Genomic DNA, 17,628 nt, shown 5'->3' with positions numbered 1-17,628 from the left:
GAATAAAATTATGTACAAATTTAGGAGTTCAGATTAGCTGCACTTGATGGCTGTGTAACCAATAGCAACGCCCCATGTCAGCCACAAAGTGCATATGCCACACAATCACTCGATCTCTCATTTTGCATGATGTGATGTGGAGCGTTATTATTGGTCGCACATCCCCTAACACAGCCATCACGTTTACCAAATCAGAGTTCAAAATTTTAATCTGAGGTCAAAATTTAGAGGTTAGACGATTAAACAATATATATCATAGTCTAATTTGAGTGAAAATCACAGAGGTTATTACTGGTTGATGTGGAGCGTTATTATTATTGGTTAAATAATTGGCCCCTAACACAGCCCCTGAAACCGTAGCTTGTAACCAGTAGGTGTTTGGCACCGGTGCTGGGAACATCACACCATTTTCTCATAAAAATGGAATTGAGCATATGGAATTATAATACTTTTTATTTGAAACTAGTGATGCCATATAGGCATTTTTTAAGAAAACAGCACTGGTTTTGTTTGGTAACAGTGATGGCAACAAAATTTTCAACATTGATCTATATTATCCAATATCCAGGTTGATACCATATTATTAAACTGCTGGCAAGTAGCAATGCACTGTTTTCTCAGAAAACATTAAATTTGATGTTACTTCATACCACACTTTCCCAATTTCCAAGACATGGTCTGAAGCAACATTTTTCTGAAAAAAATGATACCAAACAAGAGAACGTTGTTTGAAGCACCTCTTTCTCTGATGTGGCACCGTTTCTCAAAAAATGGCATCGATGCCAAACACTCTCTAAGATGCAGCCTGCAGGCACCACCCTGCCTTCACTGGATCTATTCCTGCTCATCTAATTGAGCTGGCCTCCTTTGATCTTGTTAATCACATAGATGGGACAACTTTCTGTTTTGGGTGTTCATTCTATGAAAACACATTAACCTCTATCCCCTTACCCAAGACACTCTCAAAACAGAAGCTTAAACCTTATTAATACAAGAAGGATTGGAAACAAATCTGTGAACAGACATTTAGCACTAAACCTGGCTTCATCATATTTTGCCTGTACAAAGCTTTGACTGGGCTCTCACTACCGTATCGTCCAGGACAGTCACATATGCAGCTCAACATTATGATCTATGAGATGTAATTGGTGAAGATCCTGTCAAGGCTCAAGGTAGTAAAATAGCTCAGTTTGGAAAGAATACAAATACAAAGATGTACGGTGCAAACACATACAAAGATAATACAAATTATAAGGTTTTGCACCCTACATATTTGCATTTTTACTCCTTGAAAATTCTCTCTGCATATCTTTCAGAAGTTACAATAAAAATGTGTTGGCCATGCCAAGGAATCTAAACTTGGACACAAGTAAATGACATGATAGGTAATTTTTTTATCAATTTCCTTGAGGCTATGTTTGGTTTAAAGGAAAAAGTAGGAAAAGGAAGGGAAAGGTAGGGAATCCTTTACAAGCCTTGTATGGGTTTCCTACCTTTCCTTTCCTTTCCCTACTTTTTCCTTCAAACCAAACAGCCTTAGCAACTTCAAATTGCTCTCTGATCAAAATGTGAAAAATACATGGAACAATTGCAACAAGATCAATTTGGTGGCATGATTGTTGTGCAAGTGAGGCTCAACCAGAGCTTTGATCTTTTCAACCAATAGGACTGTCTTCAGTACCTTTTTTATCATAAAATATCTTGCTCAAAGTTATTTGCATAGCCTTGGGCATTTTTCCATGGTAATTGACTTTTTGACACAAACGGTATCCTTCATGCACAATGGCACTTTCATGAAACAACGTTGCTGATGCCAAAATAGACAGTCTTTTGCTGAAAGGCATTTATGGCGTAATCAATCTGAAACTGACCAGAATGAAATTTAAATCGAAGGCCATAACCAAAACCAAATCCAGACCCTGGTTTGCCATGTCTAAGAGCAGGATTTCCTGGATGACACAAGTGAACAAAATGTTAGTATTCACTATTCACTATTCTTTTGCATTGAAAACTTCGTTTTACACCCCATTTAACTTCTTTTAATGTAAATGACAAGGAAAGCAAAGTTTTCATTGTAAAGGAGGCAAAAATATAGCTCAAACATTTCAGCATGAAATGTTTTCATTTCATTTTACATTTTTAAAAAACAAAGCCAAAAGAAAAATGTTCATTACATAAGACATTTCCATTGTTAAATTATGACAGTAACATTATTTAGATTGGTAAAAGGAGAAGTTGAAACATAATCATCTAAGCCTTGTCCGTCCCAACTGTATGCGGTCAGCTACATGAATCCTGTTTTTCAATTCCATTCTGGTCGGTGTCATATCCACTGTTAAATTATGAGCACTTAAACCTACATCCTTTTCAATCTGCCCCTAGCTCTTCTAGCCCCTTTAATTTGTAATAGATCACTTCTTATAGGTGCTAAGATGGTCATCTCTGCATGTGACAAAATTATATCATAGTCTACTTTCTCTCATTTTATCACCTAGGAGCTACTCCTAGGTTCTTTGAATGATTTCATTTCTATCCTTGTCCTTTCTAGTTTTTCCATTCACCCATATCAATATTTGCATTTATACTACACTCATTTATCGGATATGTTTCATGACTTTCCAACACTATCCATACAACATTTGTGACCTTACAACTGTTTTCCATTTAGCCTAATTAGTATTTGCCTATCACATAAAACTCCAAATGCACCCCTCCGTTTTTCCCATCCTACTCTAATTCTATGGGAGATGTCTCCCTTATTATAAATTATTGAACCAAGGTAACAGAAAAGCTCACATTGAGTTATCTCTTGGTCTCCAATCCCAAATGTACCCTGATTTGCACTCCTATTATTGTTAAACCTACATTGCATATATTTTGTTTTAAATTTTTAATCTTATTCTAAAATCTCTTGTTTCTAAGGAATTTGTACATAAATGTAATTTTGCATTTAACCCGTCATTAGTTTTAGTCTATGTTTGGTCAATTCATTCATGATTAGTGCAAATAAATAAGGATTAAGTGCTAAACCTTGGTGAAGACCCATTGTTACTATAAAATCTCATCTCTCCCAAAGTACTACCACCCTCATACATATCCTTAAATAGGTTTGTGCACTTATTTGGAACTCCTTTCTTTTCCAAAACCCACCATATTATCTCTCTAGTTACTCCATCATATGCTTTCTCTAGATCAATTAATACCACATGAAGATCTCTCTGCTTCTTTCTAAATTTTTATATCAATCATCCTAATAGAAAGATGGCTTCCATGGTTGATCTCCCCGGCATAAACCCAAATTGGTTTTCTATTTACTTTTTTCATGTCATAATATTTGCTCAATTATTCTCGACCAAAGTTTCACAGTATGGATGATAAGCTTAACCCCACATAATTATTACAACCTTGTATATTGCCTTTGTTTTTTAAATATAGGTACCATAGTGCTCTTTCTCCATTCATCCGACATCTTTGTTTTAATCATCTTATTAAATAGTTTAGTTAGCCAATAGTTTAGTCCCATTTGGATCTTAACCAACCTTTATGACCCCAATAAGGCAATAACTACAAAGAAAATAATGAAATGTGGGAGGAGTTGTATGCAATTCAAGGGTTATGGGATGGTCCTTGGTGCTTGGGAGAGGACTTAAATGTTATAATATTCTCTGAGGAAACTAGTAACCCACATCAATCGATTACAATCAGCATGAGGGAGTACAATGGTTTTATTGAAGACTGTGAGTTGAAGGAAATTCCACTCCAGCAAGCTAGGTTCACCTGGTCTAATCATCAAGAAAATCCTCTTTGATCTAAACTGGATAGATTTCTTTGCAACTTAGCCTGGGAGAATATTGGGAAGATTTGGCTTCTAGGGCTATGCATAGGGTCAATTTTTATCACTGTCCTATTAAAACGGGTTTGGGATCATTTGCTAATGGACCTGGAATATTGTCTGCTGTTCTTGCATTCTTTGAGAATCATCTTCTTCACTTCAATCATGATCCCCCTCCTCCATCTTGTTGCCAGCAGAAACTTTCCCTTGTCCTTCTTCTCCATTTCCTTCTTCAAGTAAACTCACCTCCAGAATTTACAGTCTCAACCAAAAAGAAAAAAGAACAATAAAGATCAATGGTTGATACTGAATGATACTGATAGATTTACAAAAGATTTCCCTTTGTCATTTACTATAACAGCAATAGTTTTCCTTTCTAATTTCTCAATCATTCTTTGGTGGACTGCAAGCTGTGTACCTGCTTCTCCATCTCTATGCATCATCATCAATCACCCAAATCAGGTCTTCACCCCGAAAATCCCACCACCAAATTTAAAATTTGTAGGCCTTACATGTTCTACATCAACATTGAACATGAAATCTGTCATAAAGAGACAAGATATGGAGATAGAGATAGAAAGAAATAGAGAGATGGGTTTCAGATACAGAACATTTAATGGGTGAAAATGGAGAATGAGAGGAGAGAGTAGGAATACAAAAAGAATAAGATAAATTGCAAGGATCGTGAAATAGGGAGTTGAACTCTCCTTTTTATGTAGGGTAATAGATACATGTCTATATACCTATAAAATGAAAATATGCCAACGGTATGTTCAAACCTAAGAATAAGTGCAATTGAAGAACTATCAAATATAATACAACTAACCAGGTACATGGTGACCGGAGCCCAAGTCTGTGCCACAGTCCACGAAAATAGTACCTTCCAACACCTTATTCTGAGTAAAAAAAAAAAAAAAAAAGATAATGAAGTTTTAGTACTTGCATTATTTTTATTTTCCATTTTCTCATTCTTTTCAAATTGCAACTGCAAAAGATGATAGCTTCATAACACTAGCAGATATAAAATTATGATTTAGTAGAGAGCATTCAAGCATATCAATGAAGTAACATCAACAACAGTAATAGAAAATAATCACTGATAACAAGAAAACTCCCCATATTCTTTATGGGTTTCATCCGAAGTAGCCAGTTTATAAATCATAGTGACCTTACAACAAACATTAAATTGCAGGAATGACTATCAAAAATATAAATAAACCACCCCCAGCATGTCAGTGACAGAGCTCCTCCTTTATAAGAAAGAATATATAATATAGGAACTGCATTCATTAAGATATCCTAATTGCACAAGGCCCAACAACTTCATTGGATTTCAAATTCAATAAAAATTCATATGCTTTGTAACCAAGGTTCATTGGATATATATCGGACGTGTCGTATCGTATCTTTGGGGGTCTGATACACTTGTTTACAGGTGTTTCGGGACCCAACTCTTTTTTAATAAGAAATGGGCTTAAATATCTTCCCAAAAACTAAATTTTGAAAAAAAAAGAAACTAAAAAAAATATTTCTGTGTATCTAAGTACCGATACGCCTCTGCCGATACACAGAAGCGTATCGATACTTTGAACCATGTTTGTAACAAGAAAAGTACCCTAAAGAAACCCAGAGTCCCATAGGACCAAACCTGGGACACAGTACCCTAAAAATGCATGCATTTAATCAAAATGTTTACTGTAAAATGGCATCCTTTCAGTATTTGTAACACTTCTTTTCTTTCTTCCCTTTTTTCTTGATAATTAAGTCAGAAATTTTTATCAAGTAGAAAAGAGGTTGACCCCTACTACTAGGGAGGCCTAATAGCAGGGAAAAGAGAGTAGTGTGATACAAGATAAAAACAAGAAAAAATACAAAAAATACATTCATGATAGATGTTCTGCCCCAAGGTTTGGTGCCCCAAAACAAAGACCTAGTCTCCCAACCCCAACAATGGCAAGTGAATCCGTCAAAGCATTTATAGATCAAGGACCCACCTGAACAAGGTGTTCAGAAGGGTAGCAATGGATTTTGCCTCTCTTAGAGCAAATATGAGAGCACGAGGACCTTCCCTTGTTGAGACCATCCATCAATTACTACCTGGCAATTCCCCTTTTTTATGGATAACTTGAAGATTTTATTGATTATAAAAAACTGTTGTACAGAAAAGTGTGCCTAGCACCCCTTTGAGTGTGGGCCATCCCCTGCTGCTGTCCATCCCCTTTGTCCCCCATAAATAACTAGGGGGGACATTCCCCAAAACAGCCGATCCCTTTGTGCTCCTTGTTTGGCTAGCTCATCAGCTAGCCTGATTGCTGATCATTGAATGCAGAAGAAGCTCATGCTTGATTGCCTAGCCAGGTACCTTACTTCTCTAATCATATGTAGGGATTGCTAAGGCCCTAGACTATTTTTCTGAAACCATCCAACCACTCCAATGGGTACAGAGTAAATTGTCATTATGAACCTATTGGCATCCCTATATACTCCTCCAATACCTGAAGCTCCTCAGTTCCCCAAACTACAGCCATGAAATACAGCTTGAGAGTATTGGGAGGAGGGGGACTAAAGTGTGGCTATGATGCTTTGATGCTTTGATGCTTTGAGCTGTGGATGACAAAGGGATGACTTGTCATTCTCTAATAATGTTATTTGTCAAGAATGGTGCATAGATCTTGAAGGTTTTCACCCAATGGGCCACCTTTACATCAATGTTTTCAATTAAGGCTTCCTATGATTGGATGGTTTCCCTGAAGGTTCTTGCATTTCTTTCTTCCAAAACTGTCCAAAAGATTCCTGCTTTTGTACATCTCAAAAAGATTTTTTCTCTCCTTTATAAAAGAGGTCAAGAAAATGCTTCTGTAGGTGAGGCCCACCTATACACTAGGGTCTAGACAATCAAGTATAATTCCAATGGGCCTATTGAGAAGTACAAAGCTAGATTGGTTGTAAGGGGCCATGCATAGATATACGGTGTAAAATACTTGACCTTTGCTCCAGTGGCCAAAAGCAAATTCTACGAACCTTGTACAGATCTAAATATTGATTTTCCACTTGCAAAAGAAATTTGCATTTATCAAACTGTCAATATTTGCCATATAGAAAAAGAGAAGTGTGCCTCTGTTGTAATTTAATTTTGAAAAGTTCCCTTCCTAAACCAACAAATGATTTCTAAAAGCTCTTATTCAATTAGGCTAAATACAATAAACATATAAAAATTAAACAACCCATGGATGATATGGTTCAACTGTTCAAGGATGAAAGTTCAACGGCCCCCTGGTATCTTGATAGATCTGATCACTAGTAGGGTCCCCCATTCACTGCATACAGAGAAAACAAAAATGAGCATTCTCTATGGATGATATGGTTCAAGGATGGACACCTATTGTTTTTGTACAATTTTCAGTTATCTCTTCCAATTATAGACAGGTTTCTTTTCAGAGATTTCCCTCCCCTAAAAATAATGATGGCTGATCCTTGAGAAATATGAGTCCATCAGGCATAGACAGAACATCATGCAAAAAGGAGAGATATTATTAGCTTATTTAGGCTCTGTTGGATCTAGACGCTCATTTTGTATACGTTTCGAAGTCTAACTTCAAGACCTCAGGCTCATGACATCCGCTGGACCACAGAAGGCAGATAAGAATGATTAACAGATCCATATAATCCTGTTTAGAGATGGATGTAAGTTAATGCCAATTTTTCAATATTCTTCTCTAATTAAAGACAGCTACTTTTCAACTTGATGGCAAGGGAGCCCATGGTGACAACAATTCCACACTATTATTATTTTTTTCTGCTAATTCCACATCGTTATTGTTAGAACTATTTTTTTGAAAATCATAATTATATCATAAATCATAGAAAAGGTTGCATTGGATCGAATCATTAATCATATCAAAAATCGTAAGTATTTTATTTTAAATTTGTAAAAAACAATATGGTAAAATTTTATACATATATGAGTTATTTTCCACTAATTTTTAAGTTGAAACCACCATATGTTTAATTAGTATAACAGACTTTACCACTTATACACTTGAACAGTAAGATGACATAATCAAATTTGACAAGAAAGTAAATTAGCTCATATATAATAGTTCCTTGGACTGCACGTTCAGGTGGGTCCCAAGGATTTCCAATTGCTTGGATGATACTCTAGCAAGGACAGAGGTGACGAGCAAAATCTACTATGAGGAAATCCTGGGCATGGGAGACTTGGGAGTGAATTGTAATGTCTCAATCAGATAATAATTAGTTTGATCAGGTAAAGGCTGTTTTGCATTTATACCATGCTATGTGATTTTATGGATAGTATGTATCCTCTCATAATTCAGATCCTTCATTCTCCCTCTTCTTCCCACCATGTCCACCCAAGTAGGATGTTCTCCCTTTTTATTTTTTTGATGAATAACAGACTCCTTCCCGTCCTACACCATTAATACAACTATAACTGTATTGATTAAAAACAAAAGGAAAAAAAAAATGGTTCCTTAACTTATATGTGATTGAGAAAAAAAAGGAAAAAAAAAAACAATAAGGTTTCTAAATAGGCTTTTAATAACCCAGTAAATCTTATTCAGTACAGGTTTTGAAACAAAAGTCCCTTGAAAAATTATATAAAATAAAGAAACAATGAAGTAGAAAAGTAGGTTCCGGTTGAGTTGATTCAAATGATAAAACACATGAATCATATAAATTGTAAGATTCATGATTCAAATCAAAAGATTCAAACAGTAATTGCAGGATACTTTTAGAAAAAGGATTTAGGCATGAGGTTCGAATACAAACAGTTCGGGATTCAAAAATCAAATCATGAACTATACAGAAATCATAAAATTTTGACAAATTATGATTATATTAGAACCAATTTAGTTCATGCCATGGTTATCAGCTACAAAAGAAACATGTCTGAGCAGGGAATGTCTTTTGAAGAAGGATAATAGGCTTAGTTTTATTTTGCAATTTGGCCAACATTGAACTGACTTCAGGTCTTCGGCAATACTTGAGTAACTTGACCCAAGAACAGGCAAGTTGCCTGCATAAGCAACTTAGCATGTAACGTGAGAAACAGTAAGGTCCTCAAGAAAGGGGGCAAAATTAGTACATACCAAAGGGAATGTGAGTCCATTGTTCACAACCAGACATGATCTCCCAGACCCAACTGCACCTTCTCCATAACCACGAACGCTACCAAGGCCCCCAATTGCAAATGCTTGATAAGGAGCCATGTCCCCCACAATGGAACCACCTGTCAGGCTGTTGAAGGAAAAGGTCAGAGTGATGATAACAAGGAATCGACAGGAACCAAGCACAAGTCATTTCCAAATATTCCAAAATAGAAATGTCATTCACCTAGTCAAGAAAAATGCAGGCCCTACTTTAAGTCCCTTTGATGCAACAAATTTGAATCGGTTGAAAATTAGCCACCTAGATAGAACAGGCATTCCTTGTTCTATTTGAAGACTCAACTGAACCACATAACAACAAAGTTAATGAATTACAAATGTCTTATCCTTGATTTTAGAATATAAGATTAACATACAAGTGGAAAAAAAAATCACAAGTTCTAGATGGATGGTACAGATATTTTACTTGAGAGAAACTGCTCTCATTTGCCTTGGCATAATGGGACTCCTGCTTCAGAACCACCATATTATCATGAGGACCACCACTGCATAAAAGGCATTTCAAACAGAAAAAAGATAAAATCAGTTCTTCAGCTTAATTTCAAGATTGACAAATAACTGCAAGCCAGAATTACCTGCAAGTCACTGGAAACCCATCAATGTCTCTGCTTATGGAACGACCATCGTCATTGATTGGACGTACATGCTGATCGAAATTACAATGGATAAATTAAATTAACAGCTAGAATCCGGTATTGAACCTGAAAGGCTGAAACCGGAAAATTTTTCTTTCTTTTCTTTTTTTTTTTTTTTTTGGATCGGTGCTGAAACAGGAAAAGTTGAGAGTTGTAACAAGTGAAACCCACCTCAAACTTTATGCTGGTTGTGCTGCTCCAATTGGAACTTGCGGGCTCATTCAGATCAACCCCTGCCGAGAAACGGCACAGATTGACACCACCACTTCCCGAGCGAGAAAAGTTGTCAATGGGCAGGCCATGGACCCCAATCTCGGGTGAAATTGAATGCTGTATACACCAAATATTCCTATTAGACACAAAACGATCTCTCCCAATCACAATATAGTAGCTCCAAATTCCCCAATTTGCCTGTAATTGCCTATAACCAAAAGAGTAAACGTCATCCGTAAAAAGAAAAAGAAAAGATATAGAGACAAACCTGAATGACAAAGGACTGTTGAGCCAGCCATTCGGGTCTTGGCCTCCTATAAGCTATCAAAATATTGGAATCATAAAGCCCCTTATCCCAGGAAACGTCAAGCTTCTCACTTCCGCCAAACAAATTGGGGTGTTTGATGCAAAGACTACAACGAACAGAACAAACTCAGAACATCAAAAACTGAAAAAGACGATAATCGAACGACTCATCTTCAAATAAGATCAACAGAAACCAATACCGTACCTCCCAATAATCAATGAAAGCGGATTTCCATTGTCCCTGAAGAAAACCAAATTCTCTGTGAAATATCGCAACTTGCAACAAATATAACCAAACTGCACATAGCTTGGGAATGAGATAAAAAACCTGAGAGGAGGAAGCATCAACGCTGCACATAGCTTGTGAGTGAAATCAACGTTCACATCTATCTTGGCTGTGGAGCAGAGACAATGGCGTCAAAACAACAAATGGTTAAAAGAGAAGAAAATAGGGACTTTTGGTTGTGGGTTTCGATTTTTCTGTATTTCAATTACAAAGAAGTACTAACCTTTGCCAGCATGGATGCTCTTCTGAGCTCCCATCCCATCACTTGAGCAACCATTAAACGGAACTTGAACTTTGAAAATCTTCAATGCTCAAGCCAATTCCGAATGGATAGACGAAGAGTATACGAACGAACAAATTAATAGAGATGGGCTCTCTGTTGGTTGAGCAGAGAGAGAGGGAGAGATGGTTTGTCAGGCTAAAACAAACAAATGGTGATTATGCCTTGCGTGGAGAGTGAGAACAGAGTAAACTTGTCATTCGGGCAAGAACTAAGGAGTGAGGAGTGAGGAAGAGGGGGAACCCTCAACCCAGAGCCTTTTTATAAGTTTCTACTCGCTTCCTTCACATGCAAAGGAAACGTATCCAATGTGGTGCACATGAAATTGAGCACCCATTATCCACCACTAGATGGACGGTGGATCTCAGCAGGGCCCATCATGATCACCCACTTTCCATGTTTGAACTGGGGTGTTCTAAGTTCTAACAACATAGTTGGTTATGATTCATGGTTGATTTTGATTTTGTCTTTTTCATTCAAATCAGTTTTACTAAATGCAATATAAATGTATATATGAGCATAAATATTTAAATTGAATCGAATTACATGGACAAAATGACTTTTACTAAATGCAATATAAATGCATATGAGCATAAATTCAGATTACATGGATCACATAGGTGAATCTATTTGCAGCCTTATATAAAATCTAGTGTAGTTTTTAAAAGCAAAAAACAAAAAACAAAAAAAAAAACATGGTAAAATCAAGGAAGGTGGGGTGTAGTGTGGGGCGCAGATGTAAATGTAATCTCTATATTCCTTTCAAAAGAGCAAGAAGAAGAGAGGGACAGAAGGTGTGAGGTTGGAACACAACGATCTCTCCATATTCCTCCAAGGCAATTCAACGATCCAATGGAAGTCAGGAGTGCAATCAGGGGACATCAAAAATGTTTTATTACTCACACTCAAAGAAGACCACGAAATATATGTTTGGCACCCTTTTCTGATGTGTGGGTTAGAATTTAAAAGCACTTTAAGAAATGTTGCAGTTAGATAGGACATTTTCTGGAGGAATAGTAACGTTTTTTGTTTGATATCAAGGCTTTAGGAAACGTTTTCAACACTCGTATCCATCACTTCCACCTTACATTCATATTGGCAACAAAGAGCTGAAGTTTCAAATTCGGCATTACTTCAAACCATGACTTTACGATTTCTAAGGTGTGACTTAAAGTATTATTTTTTATGGAAAAATAATTCTAAACAAACACCCATTTTCTGAAGTATCATTTTTTCCTACATGACACTAATGTGATACCATTTTCTGAAGCAACGGCAATGATGCCAAAATGTATTGTCTTTCTCGATGCAACAGGCAGAGCCCTCACTCGCTGGGTCTAGTTTTGTTTGTCTTGTTTTTTCAATCTCCCTGTTATATCATAAAAATTAAATGTACGATGATAAGATGCTTCGCACCAAGAATTTGGAATTTCAATCCAACTAGCCAAAAGGGAAAAGGGCTAGAGCCTAGAGGTCCATATCCATACATATACAAAAAGACTACAAACTAAAAACATTAGCTTAAGTGATGATTACATAACTACATAAATGCACATAATAAATCTAGTCAAAAGTGTAACGCAAATTTACTTGCATTGATGCAAAATTAATGGGCACCTCACAAACACATCCACCGTTTATTTAAAACATCTCCCCTGAATAATAATTAATATGTACAGAAGATGTTCCCAATGCATATAAGGATGTACGTGTGAGGCGCATACAAGGCACCAGGTGTGAGAAGCAGATCCAGTCTCGCAAAAATATGGTACTCCAAATGATTTTGGTGTAAATTCTAATTTATTTTTCTTTCAATTTTTATTTAATATAAAGTAAGAGAAGACGCAAAGCAGAACAAAGTAAATCCAAAACAAAATTAAACAAAAAACTGCAATCTTTTCATTTGCACTCCATACATGATACATGTACCAGTGCAAATAAAAGTGGACTGCCACCAAACGCAGCCTAACAGTTGTTGATGCCGGTGTAGTTAACAATCCACAACCACAAGTGATTTAGCTGTGAATAATCCTCAATAATAAGATTGCCTCAAGACAAGCAAACAAGGATTGGATTCTTGCAACATTGCACCAGTTTGGAACCGATTATTAAATCGCTGTAAAAGAGAGTATTTGTCCTGAATCGGTGAATATAGCGTAATGGTGAATTGGTGGTCCAAAGCATCAATACGGTGCAGCCCTTATTGACTGAGATCATGATAAACAACGGTCATCCACTAGTCCCCCTCGGTAGCCAGAGTATCAGTGTCCAACCCAACAGTCATCAAAACTCAGAACTCGCGAGGAAGTGACGTCTTAACACAAGAAAACCGCATGTAAAAGATTAACTCATCAATAAGAACGAAAATCATCCAAAACTAAAAATTCAAGTGAAAACTACGAGGTCAAACAAGTTTAACAAATATGAAAGGAAAGAAAGAAAACAAAACTCTCTAATCTGAATGTTCCATCCTGTCAAATCAACAGATGTTACTACTTAGTCAAACAAGCTGAAGCCCATGTCATCATCAGACTCCTCTGCCGGCTCCTCTTTCTTCTCCTCCACAGGAGCAGCAGCTGGGGCCCCACCAGAAGGTGCTGCAGCAAGAGGGGCGGCAGCAACTGCAAACTTTGAAGGGTCCTGCAGATTATAATTTGTTTATGCCAATATAAGTAACCTCTAGGATGTATAAACAGAAGAAGGAACATAAAAGTTCAACATTGAGGATGGACGAGATTAATCTGGCTATAATATTAGAAAGTAGCGTAACTAACAAACCTTCAAGTATTCTTTCACTTGTTCTGCCTGAGGATAAGAGTACTCTGTGGCAACTGCAATAGCAAGAACATTTTTGTATGCATTAACGAACATGTGTGGTGCTGCTGCAAGGGTTGGGTACGAAACTGCCAGTGAGAGTGCTGTCACCATAGATACTCCTGATACAAACTTCTCCATGAGGTCATCTTCTGTGAGATCCAACACTTCTGGACTGAAAACAGACCCATTGTCATATACAGACAAAATGTTTAATCCATATGAGAATGGTCTGATCCCCAGCTTCGCCAAAAGAGCAGCCTCGGAAGATCCAACCTTCTCTCCCTTCTTTATCAGCTCAACGGGTGTGATAATCTCAACAGTACCTTTGTTAATCTTGGTGGGAATGTTGAGAACCTGCAATGCATAAACTATAAAGTGTTATAACCAAGAAAGAAATGCAAAGGGGGGGATCGCATTTATGTGACAGGATATAAACCTGGAAGAAGGAAGTCTGAGATGGGTCCAACCCAGTATTTCCAGGAGGCACAACGACATCAATTGGAGCAACCAGACCAACACGGGCAGGAGCTCCAACCTGTTTATAACAAGAAAGAATTATTTCATCAACAATCTTCTAAGATCATATACAGATGTGGAATCATCCAATCGTTGATTCTAAACTAAGATATCTTTGAGAATCAAAAAATGAAAAGGCTTTTAAATAGATATGGAACACTGTTTCATATGAGACAAATAAAGCAAACCTTTGGCAGAGTAAATGCCCCCCCTGTTAAATTCACATGCAATAATTCTATTTTTCAAAATACAAGACGGTGAAATTGGATTTTAGAAACCATATGGTTTACATTAGAAGCCTAACAATGAAGGTTTTACCAAGTCTCCACCCGGTGTTGATTCAAAACAATAGATTTCAGTGAGAAACAGGTACTTGATTTAAGAAAATACATGCTGCATAGAATATATCGCATACAATTAAAAGGATTCCATCTGTTGAGGTACAAGTTCAAGAAAGACTCTCATTTTAATTTGCATGAGTTCCCAAAAAAGTTACTGCAAGCAAAACACAAATTTTCCGGAAGGGTGCCAAATGCACACAACCCAAAATACATGCAAACATACAGCCTTCGAAATACAAAATCCTGGCATCGCATCTTAATAATTTGATTGTCGTTCCAAGTCATTTGACAAGGCAATACAAGCCTAGAATAAACGAGGAACAAATTTTGAAAAAGGCCACTACTGCATAAATCTTCAGTTCAATTCAACAAGATGGATATGGTAAAATACTTAAGAAACAACATTTTGCACGGTCCGAAAAATATTTTAGAAGAACCCCGATATCCTGGCAGGCCATAAATTGCTGCTACAAACCCCATATATTCCTCAGTGATACAACTAAATAAGTAAGAGACCACTTTAATATTAAAATAACTTGTTCCTATTTTGGATGCTTGATTGGTAGATTTTCAGCATCATGACTTTTGTTTGTTGGGTCTCTACAGGCATTTTCATTACAAATCTTACAAACATGTATTTCCATTTTCTTCCCTCTACATGCCCTCCATCTTAGACTGCGTTTCAATGGTAGTAATACAATTAACCAAACAATATCCAGCCCACAACTAAGTATAAACCAATACTCGAATCTTTAAAGAAACAAAATAAGGCACATGTTCTTCACTTTAGATTTAATATTAGGCGGTGTTTCATCACAGACAATTACCTCATTCAAACAAAACAAGCATATCAACTCTATACATCATAGATTGATGCTCAGCAAACGAGAAAAAGAGAACATCAAACCTTGTATTTAGCCACTTCCTCAGACACTTCCTTCAAATCTCCCTTGGTGAAAATAAGACCCACATTTCCCTGTTAAAAATAAAAAAAAAAAAGAGAGAGAGAGAAACATTAATCGATCATCATAAAAACCCTAGAATCCGAAGACAGAATAACAAAACGGAGAAAAAGACAATCTCAAAACGTACCACCAACAGGGGGATGAGGTTCAAAAACGCTTTATTGCCGGTCTTCTCGGCGTGAAGCCGGATCGACCTCTTCATCATGGTATTCTTACCCATAAGGACAACGGAATCACCACGTAGCCCCTTACGGATGTTCTGCAACTGATTCGACCCAACATTGTCAGCCGACGCAACGAGGATCTGAGTGTACTCGTCGAGAAGCTGGCAGAGCTTCTGATCGTATGCGGCCTTCTTCTCAGTCTTGGAAGGCTTCACCGCCATTACACTGTTTTTGAGTTTCAGAGAAAGATAGAAGAAAACCCTAGAATTGAAGAAGGAGGACCAAGACGACGCGAGAGCTCGCCAAGGCGGACGAACAAAAAGTCTCTTTAACCTCGCTAGGGCTTCTTCTTCCACGCCTTGGAACTTATAAAACCCTAAAAGGGTTTCTATATCTGTACTGCCCCTGGGTTTTGTTATAATGACTTAAATATCCCTCACTTTTGAAAATGATTTGAAGTAGGGTTTTCTTACAATTTCCAAGTTACAACAGGATAGGACAGGTAGCATGTGAATGTGATAACAAGTGATTGTTATAATATTTTTAAAATATCCCTCTATTATCTCCATATCCTCCGTTTCTCCTTCGGCCCTCCGTTTATCAGAATGTTGATGTTAAATAATTGAGTGGTGGTTCAAATAATCCCTACCGAAATGCAGAATCGAGCCCTTATATTACCACCTACCTTCGAGAATAATTAACATGTTGCAGTAAATACCAAAAAAAAATGAAGAAAATAAAATACCAATTCTAACTTCCAACCAAATTCAACCAAAATGTGGTAGTGGCCGTTAGGGGAATAAGTAGGGCTTTTCATAACAAGACCCAAACGGATCAATCTGGTCCGATTCGATTTGAGTTGGCCGGTTTTTCTTTGGCATCAGTTGGTTTCAAGTAAAAAAAAAAAAAAAACATAAACTGATGGTTCGGTTCAGTTTATATATATATATATATATGATATATTTCAGTTTTATTATATATATTTTAGATAAATATAATATATATATTTGTGGAGCTTTCTTTCAGAAATATACATATTATATATAAAATTTCTGATATATAAAATATCAATTTTAATCCATCAAATCATTTTTAATTTGTAGGCATCCAGCCTTTGCTTTTTTAGACTTGAATCCTTTACCGTTCATACCGAGATAATCATTCACAAAATCGATCTAAACCGACCCAACCCGATTCAAACCGATCAGGTCGATTTTACTTAGTATTGGGTTGGTTTCGATTTCATTTTTAGGTAAACCGACCAGGTCTGGTCGGTTGAAACCAACCCAACCCGACCCGTGAACGGCCCTAGGAATAAACAAGACAAGTCGATTCATGAGTTATTCGAGATTGTCTCACTAAATATTCAAAGTCAGCTCGAAGATTTTCAAGTTAAGTAGTTAGTCGAGTCGGTTTGAGCTCCATAGTATTCGGCTCAAGTAGCTCACAAGCCTGATCGAGCTTCTAATAAAATATTTTCAGTCTTTTTATTTATAATACATATAAATATTAATTATTTGATAATAATTTATTTATAATATAAATAAATAAATTTATAATCAAGGTTTATAATATTTTTATTTTTAATATTTTAAATATTAAATTATTTGTATTTTTTAATAACAAATTATTTATAATTGATTTGAATAGCTTTCAACTATCGACTCACTCTAAACATTATCTCATGTATTCTTGGGCCTAGTCCAATATAAAATTTATTTCAATTCCATACAAAGATTTTCGAACAATTAATTTATTTACAAACAGAGAATTTCCTATAAATAGTATAAGAGACTGATTACGCCCTTATAACTTAGTGGTAGAGCGTCAGTCTCGTAAACTGAAGGCCTGTAAGTGCTTGTCCCCCACCCCAAGGGATGTTCTCAATCGTTTTTTAAAACGTTCTCAATATGTCTCTTGCACCAAAATAATTATAATTAACAGAAAAAAAAAGCGAAATGCCAATTGGAAGTGTAAAATGAATTTCATAAAAAACCATCTGATTGATCACCACTTTTATTATACGCGTTGACTAATTAAAAAAAAAAAAGTTGGATATCATGTCTTTCCGATATTTTAACCCC

General features: G+C 36.4%; 2 protein-coding genes across 4 annotated transcripts; both read right to left on the bottom strand.

Annotated features, from left to right (window-relative positions):
• Positions 1 to 504: 504 nt before the first annotated feature.
• Positions 505 to 11,148, bottom strand: LOC148847646 (protein SUPPRESSOR OF PPI1 LOCUS 2, chloroplastic-like). 3 transcript variants are annotated; one of them, XR_016101328.1, is made up of 12 exons: positions 10,685 to 11,003; positions 10,504 to 10,570; positions 10,381 to 10,416; positions 10,138 to 10,282; positions 9,828 to 9,986; positions 9,597 to 9,667; positions 9,428 to 9,506; positions 9,188 to 9,303; positions 8,944 to 9,091; positions 4,659 to 4,728; positions 1,682 to 1,949; positions 505 to 1,157 (listed from the first exon to the last, which is right to left on the bottom strand). XR_016101328.1 is itself a non-coding variant. In XM_088952095.1 (12 exons), exons 1-11 carry the CDS (start codon positions 10,716 to 10,718, stop codon positions 4,291 to 4,293), a joined length of 984 nt encoding a protein of 327 aa, XP_088808221.1. In that variant the 5' UTR covers positions 10,719 to 10,993; the 3' UTR covers positions 1,583 to 1,949; positions 4,251 to 4,290. The 3 variants fall into 3 exon arrangements, 2 of the variants coding, with proteins under 2 accessions (XP_088808221.1, XP_088808219.1); XM_088952095.1 differs by lacking the exon at positions 505 to 1,157 and adding an exon at positions 4,251 to 4,349 and having other exon boundaries at positions 1,583 to 1,949; positions 10,685 to 10,993; XM_088952093.1 differs by lacking the exon at positions 505 to 1,157 and having other exon boundaries at positions 1,583 to 1,949; positions 10,685 to 11,148.
• Positions 11,149 to 13,075: 1,927 nt separating this feature from the next.
• On the bottom strand, positions 13,076 to 15,885 carry LOC148847645 (large ribosomal subunit protein uL10). Its single transcript, XM_088952092.1, has 5 exons — positions 15,508 to 15,885; positions 15,323 to 15,391; positions 13,995 to 14,093; positions 13,520 to 13,912; positions 13,076 to 13,381 (listed from the first exon to the last, which is right to left on the bottom strand). The coding sequence occupies exons 1-5, from the start codon at positions 15,763 to 15,765 to the stop codon at positions 13,238 to 13,240; spliced, it is 963 nt and encodes a 320-aa protein (XP_088808218.1). The 5' UTR covers positions 15,766 to 15,885; the 3' UTR covers positions 13,076 to 13,237.
• Positions 15,886 to 17,628: the final 1,743 nt, after the last annotated feature.

The sequence above is a fragment of the Nelumbo lutea genome, chromosome 6 (genome assembly GCF_056320005.1).
Source record: "Nelumbo lutea isolate HS-2025 chromosome 6, American lotus-T2T, whole genome shotgun sequence".
NCBI classification, from domain to species: domain Eukaryota; kingdom Viridiplantae; phylum Streptophyta; class Magnoliopsida; order Proteales; family Nelumbonaceae; genus Nelumbo; species Nelumbo lutea.
This window is presented reverse-complemented; position numbering and strand designations above follow the sequence as displayed.

What these genes read in the sequence shown, in the direction of transcription:
- LOC148847646 (XM_088952093.1), bottom strand. Translation starts at nt 10,718, where the DNA reads ATGGGAGCTCAGAAGAGCATCCATGCTGGCAAAG. An exon ending in GGGTTTCCAGTGACTTGCAG is followed by an intron (nt 9,507 to 9,596) that starts GTAATTCTGGCT and finishes CCTTTTATGCAG; the next exon opens with TGGTGGTCCTCATGATAATA. An exon ending in CCTGCATTTTTCTTGACTAG is followed by an intron (nt 9,092 to 9,187) that starts GTGAATGACATT and finishes TTCCTTCAACAG; the next exon opens with CCTGACAGGTGGTTCCATTG.
- LOC148847645 (XM_088952092.1), bottom strand. Translation starts at nt 15,765, where the DNA reads ATGGCGGTGAAGCCTTCCAAGACTGAGAAGAAGGCCGCATACGATCAG. An exon ending in AGGAAGTGGCTAAATACAAG is followed by an intron (nt 14,094 to 15,322) that starts GTTTGATGTTCT and finishes TGTTATAAACAG; the next exon opens with GTTGGAGCTCCTGCCCGTGT. An exon ending in AAGTGAAAGAATACTTGAAG is followed by an intron (nt 13,382 to 13,519) that starts GTTTGTTAGTTA and finishes TATAATCTGCAG; the next exon opens with GACCCTTCAAAGTTTGCAGT.